Source organism: Humulus lupulus, chromosome 3 (assembly GCF_963169125.1).
Source record: "Humulus lupulus chromosome 3, drHumLupu1.1, whole genome shotgun sequence".
NCBI lineage: Eukaryota > Viridiplantae > Streptophyta > Magnoliopsida > Rosales > Cannabaceae > Humulus > Humulus lupulus.
Window position 1 is genome coordinate 204,155,707 of NC_084795.1, and position 5,854 is coordinate 204,161,560.

At 37.6% G+C, this 5,854-nt stretch overlaps 1 protein-coding gene across 1 annotated transcript; it reads left to right on the forward strand.

Annotated features, from left to right (window-relative positions):
• Positions 1-3,464: 3,464 nt before the first annotated feature.
• On the forward strand, positions 3,465-5,110 carry LOC133825333 (uncharacterized). Its single transcript, XM_062258291.1, has 3 exons — positions 3,465-3,780; positions 3,850-4,622; positions 4,769-5,110. The coding sequence occupies exons 1-3, from the start codon at positions 3,465-3,467 to the stop codon at positions 5,108-5,110; spliced, it is 1,431 nt and encodes a 476-aa protein (XP_062114275.1).
• The last annotated feature ends 744 nt before the right edge of the window (positions 5,111-5,854 follow it).

Below are 5,854 nucleotides of genomic sequence, written 5' to 3' on the forward strand. Positions count from 1 at the left end.
CCCATATGGATATCCTACTTGCTGGGGTGCTTGAGCTGCTGGCTGAGGCTGTGGCTGTTGTCATTGTTGCTACAGTAGTTCTTCTACTTGTTGATGTAGCTGGATAATCTCAGCGGTGTTGTCAACCGGAGGTGGTGCATTTCTATTGGCAACAACATTGGTAGCACGTGTTGCCCTTCTTCGGACTAAAGGGGCTTCACGAGTCTCGTTGGCGGTGCTGGAGGCATTGTCATTTGGGCATGCAGATCTTCGTAGCGACATCTTCAGCAAAGTTCTAACAGTCGAGAAAAACATGTTAGAAATTACCGTAACAGGTTCTAAGGAAAAACTTAGTCTAAGCAAACATAACTCTGACCTATATGTTATGGTTTCTTATGAAAAATTATTTAAGCCTTCTTTATAATCAGGGTGTGTTTCTATACTTAGAATATTAAGCCATATTTATTATTTTCTAGGTTTGTTTCTAACCACCCTAAATGACTTAATTCTCAAGCTCAAAACTCGTCGTTGTTCCAAACTTAACCATATTGAGGGAGGGCTGGGATCAGTAAAATCGTTCCCACTACTATGGCCCCCCGAAACTCTCAATATAGAACTCGGTCCATTGATTTGTATCCACCCTCACTAAACTCAATCATTATTTATTTAATTTATTCTAAATTTATTGTGATTGTAAAAAAAAATCAAACTCATACATGTCAATCAAAAATAACAACTTTCTTTATTTGGAAAAATATTTTCACTAAGTATAATCATAAATTCAAAAATAAATAAATAAACTATACTAAAAACAACTAGGGTAAATATCTAAAAGTCAGGTTCTTCTACATGTGACCCTTCATCTAGCATATCATCATCTATCTCTTCATAATCATCATTATCATGAGCCTCAAAATTACCTCGGGGAATATTCATTAAGATATTATGCTTTTGTTCATTAGTGAATTCAAACTTATTGGTAAACCTAAGTATGAGAAAATGGTATCTTAGGGCTACTGGTGAATCATCTTCATCAACCATAGTCTCTCATAATTCTTCTAATTTTGAAACTACAGAAGGAAAATCTTTAAAAAGCCTACTTACTTAGACATATTGTTCCATATATCTCATCATAATTTTCTTAGTGGTTTGAAGGTGAACTATCTCCTTGTGAAAAAAGATCAATCTTTGAGTGATTATTGCTAGCACTCCTATTGAATTCCTTGGCTCTCTAATCCTTTTCAATGCCTTAATGGCTCAGATATCATGATAGGTCACGACTCCATTCATTTTTTAACTGAAAACATAATGACTAAAACGTTAGCTATAATATAAACATAATAATCATAACATAAACACTTACATTGGTGGTTAGATCTGGAGCTTGTGCGTGTGTATCAAGGAGAACTTCATGCATATGAATTATGGCTCTAATACCAACTGTAATGCCCCAACTAATTCTAAGACCCTGGACCATTAAAACTACTAAGACATAGCTACAATTTTTTAATACATACATAGGATAATATAACTTTATTATAAAAATCCAAAATACGGGATCCCATTGTTAATTACATAAAAACATAAAGAAAACATAATCATGTAATTAATTGTTCAAAAACTAATTGCAGAAAAAAATATATACATAAATTAAAAGACTTGAAATGTTAACTTCATCCTCGATCTTCCAGCAGTCCATCCATTTAGTCCATACAATATTAATGACCATTAACTCATAATCGCAGTATGTGATAAAACCATCTAGGTCCTCTGTCTACTAACCAAGGTAGGTTAGATCACAAAATAGTATATGATAAACCATGTAGGTCCTCTATCTACTAATCGAGGTAGGTTTAATCATAACTCTAATCTACGGTAATGACAAAAATCTTGCGATTGATGAAGATTTGGATCCTCAAAAACATATAGTCACATAAAGAAGAGCTTGTGACTCGGTTTATTCTCTTCCATGACGAAGAAGAAGAAATTGATTCGTAAGCTTGAGATTCATGTAGGAGAGCAAGATAATCTGTTGATTCAGGATGAGGAGGCTCCAATTAGTTCAGTTGCTGAGGGTTTGGTAATTGATGGCTCTGCGACTGATGTACTGAATAATATGGATGAGGTTAGACCTAAGGGTTTGAATCTCATTATTGAAGAGGATCAATTGAATACAGTTAACGGAACCCAGGAAATTGACACTAGGGGAGATGGAATGGCTACTCCGGTTTCAAATGCTGCTTCCTGGGCGGATAAGGTGGACGAAGGGAATTTTCAGACTTCAGCTCACCGTCAATGGCAGCAGTTCACGGCAAGTAAGCTCTCCTTTTCTGACCAGAAACTTGAATTCACTGAACCATTGATTAGGGATGGAGGGAAATATGCTAGGGTTGATGTTGAAGAGGTCAAAATTCAATCTGTAAATTGGAGTTCGGCAGTAATTTGTATGGTTCTTGGTGCTAATCCTCCAATGGTTGTTTTTGAAGGGTTCATCAAAAGAGTTTGGGGTCATCTAGGGATTGCTCGAATTGCTAGAATGACAATGGGGCTGACCATGGTCAAATTTAATGATGCTGCTATGAGAGATCATGTGCTGGAAAATGGTATACTTCAATTTGATAGGCAACCTGTTATCATTCGACCATGGGCTGCTGATCTCAGTGTAGTTCGTCTAATTCGTTCAGTTCCACTGTGGATTTGATTACATGACTTAGGGCTTCAGTATTAGGGAAGTAAATGTCTTAGTGCACTTGTGAGCACGATTGGTAAACTGATTATGGTTGACAAATTTACTAGGGAGCGCTCAAGAGTTCAATTTTCTAGAGTTCTTGTGGAAATGGAAATAACCGATAGTCCTCCTAGAAGTATTCTGTTTCTTAATGAGCATGGCCAGATTATGGAACAGGGGGTGGAATATGAATGGTTGCCTATTAAGTGCAAGGTTTGCTCTGGGTTCGGTCATTCTATGGTGGATTGTTGTAAGGATCAGAAAACCCACTGGGTCAAAAAGGATACTATGGCTAAAGTAGAGGTAAAGGAAAGGAGGGATAAGGACTCTGCTGAACCTAAAGGTGAGGTGCCTACGGTTTTGCCTAGTTCTACTGATGCAGAGGGTCTTCAGGTCAATAACTTTGAGGGTATTCAGCTTAAAGCCTCGGCTAATATTGATGAAGCTAAGGGTTCAAATGACAGTAAACATTGGCACACTCCAAAGCGTGTGGCTACTCAATCTAAACAAGGACTGGTTGCAGGTATTAGTTCTTTTCCTTATGGGCAAGGGAAAAAGCAGTTGAATAAATTTGAGGTGCTTCAAGAGCAGATGAATGGTGGAAAAGTAGGTTATTCTATCTCTACATCTTCCTATGGATAATTGCAATATTTTGAGCTGGAACTTGAGAGGGCTGAATAGTTCTAATAAGCATGCTTTAGTCCTAGATTTATGTAGCAGGAATAAAATAGGAGTTGGTGGTTTTTTAGAAACTAAAATGAAGGGGAACAAAATTATGGAGTTCATGGAGCATAAACTTCCTAACTGGGAGTTTTATTCTAGTTTGGTTACTGAAGGTAGACTTTTGATAGTTTGGAGGAAGGTTTTTGTGAGGGTTACAGTGCTAGAGGAGTCTAATCAGTATGTTCATTGTTTGGTCAAGATGGCTAGTCAGAGGCAAGCTTTTTGTGTTACATTTCTCTATGGGCTCAATACGATAGAGGGAAGGAGGAGTTTATGGAAAGGGTTACAAAGGATATCGTTCTATGTTAAAGCTTGGATCATCTTAGGGGATTTCAATGCCCCTTTCTCTGGTATGGACAGATCTGGAGGGAAACCGGTTTCAGCTTTGGAGTTGGCTGATTCACTCTAGTTGCTTGCAGATACTCATGTTAAGTCTCTTAAGAGTATTGGTTCCTACTTCACTTGGAAAAATAACCAAGAAGGTCCAGCTAGAATCTATTCTAAAATTGACCATGTGTTCATGAATGAGGATTGGCTTGATATCTTTCCTCATTCTACTATTGTGTTTAGATGGGAAGTAGTTTCGGATCATTGCTCTTGTGTTGTTACTATCATGCCTATGGAGAAGATGGGTATCAAACTGTTTAGGTTTTATAATTTTTGGATAGACCATCATGATTTCAAAGAGGTGGATATGAATAGTTGGAGGATTCCTATTAAGGCAACTGGTTTAAGGGCTATCTACTTGAAGACAATGAGGCTGAAGCATAGATTAAAAAAATTTAACAGAGATAACATTGGTGAAATTGGTCTGAACTATCACAAGGCTAAGGAGACTTACCAGGAAGCTCAACTTCAAGCACAATCTCATCCTCGAGACTATAGTTTTCAAGAGGTAGTGAAAGTAGATGCTGAAGCTTTTACTATTCAGGAGCATATGTACCATAGTTTCTTAGCTCAAAGAAGTAAAATTACTTGGTTAAGGAAGGGAGATATGAATACATCTTTTTTCCATGCTTGTTTGAAAAAGCGCAGAGTTGAAAATGGTATTGCAACCTATATTACTGATCAAGGCAGATTGATAGATAACTTTCATGATGTAGTCTCTCACTTTGTAGAGCATTTTAGAAGCTATTTGGGTAGTCTGAGTTCTGCTACAGGCAGGATATTGATTTACATTGTATTGAGATGGGTACCAATCTCTCGGTTGATCAACAACTTATGCTTTTAAAACCCTTTTCTCGTAAGGAAATTCGAGATGCTTTATTTGGTATTCCAATCACTAAGTCCCCGGGACCTGATGGCTTTGGTTCTAGTTTTTACAAGGTGTTATGGCAGGATATTGGGGATGAAGTTTGTTCAGCAATTGGTCAGTGTTTTGACACAGGGAATTTTCCTTCTGAGCTTCATGAAACTACTTTGTCGTTGGTCCCTAAAGTTGCTAATCCATCTCGGGCTATAGACTACAGACCTATAGCTTATTGTTCTACATTATACAAGTGTATTGCCAAGCTTTTATGTTCGCGTATGGCTTTAGTTTTTCCTGATCTCATTCAGCCGAACCAGGGAGCCTTTATTAGGGGTCGTTCTATTGCTCATAACATCATGATATTTCAGGATCTTATCAAGAACTATGGGAGGACCTATACTTCGCCTGGATGTGCTATTAAGATAGATTAAAGAAAAGCTTATGATACAGTCGATTGGCAGTTTCTTGAGGATCTATCAAGGGCTCGTTGTTTTTCTATTTAATTTATAGGATGGATTATGGTCTGGTTGAAAAATACTTCTTACTCTTTGCTTATGAATGGTAGAGTTCAAGGCAGGTTCAAGGGTAAGAAAGGGTTGCGTCAGGGTGATCCTATGTCTCCTCTTTTGTTTGTGCTTATCATGGAGTATCTGACTAGGGGCCTTCAACTAGCAGCTCACAATTCTACTTTCAGATTTCACCCCATGTGTAAAAGCCTTAAGCTTCTTAATCTATGCTTTGTTGATGATTTGATTTTATTTTGTAAAGGAACTCGTTCTGCTGTTAGCATTTTCAAAGAGGTTCTAGTGGAGTTTAGTGCTGCAACATGACTCTATATAAATGCTAATAAATCTCACATTTTCTTTGGAGGAGTCACTACCACTGAGAGAAGGAATATTGCTCAAGAGATTCAGCTCCCTGAAGGATCCTTTCCACTTAAGTATCTTGGGGTGCCTATGCGGCCAACTAAGTGGAGACATGAAGATTGTGACATTATTCTTCAAAAAATTAGATTGAGGCTTTTGTCTTGGACTAGCAGGCATCTTTCATTTGCTGGTCGAATGCAACTTATTCACTCAGTTTTATTTGGGCTTCGTAATTACTAGATGAGTATCTTTGTGTTACCTTAGAGTATTGTTAAGGAAGTTGAGAAACTTTGCCATGGTTTTCTTTGG

Excerpts from the sequence above, each read along its gene's own strand:
- LOC133825333 (XM_062258291.1), top strand. The coding sequence starts at position 3,465 with ATGAAGGGGAACAAAATTATGGAGTTCATGGAGCATAAACTTCCTAAC. Across the intron at positions 3,781-3,849 it reads TTTCAATGCCCCTTTCTCTG|ATACTCATGTTAAGTCTCTT; the intron begins GTATGGACAGAT and ends AGTTGCTTGCAG. Across the intron at positions 4,623-4,768 it reads TTTACATTGTATTGAGATGG|GATATTGGGGATGAAGTTTG; the intron begins GTACCAATCTCT and ends GTGTTATGGCAG.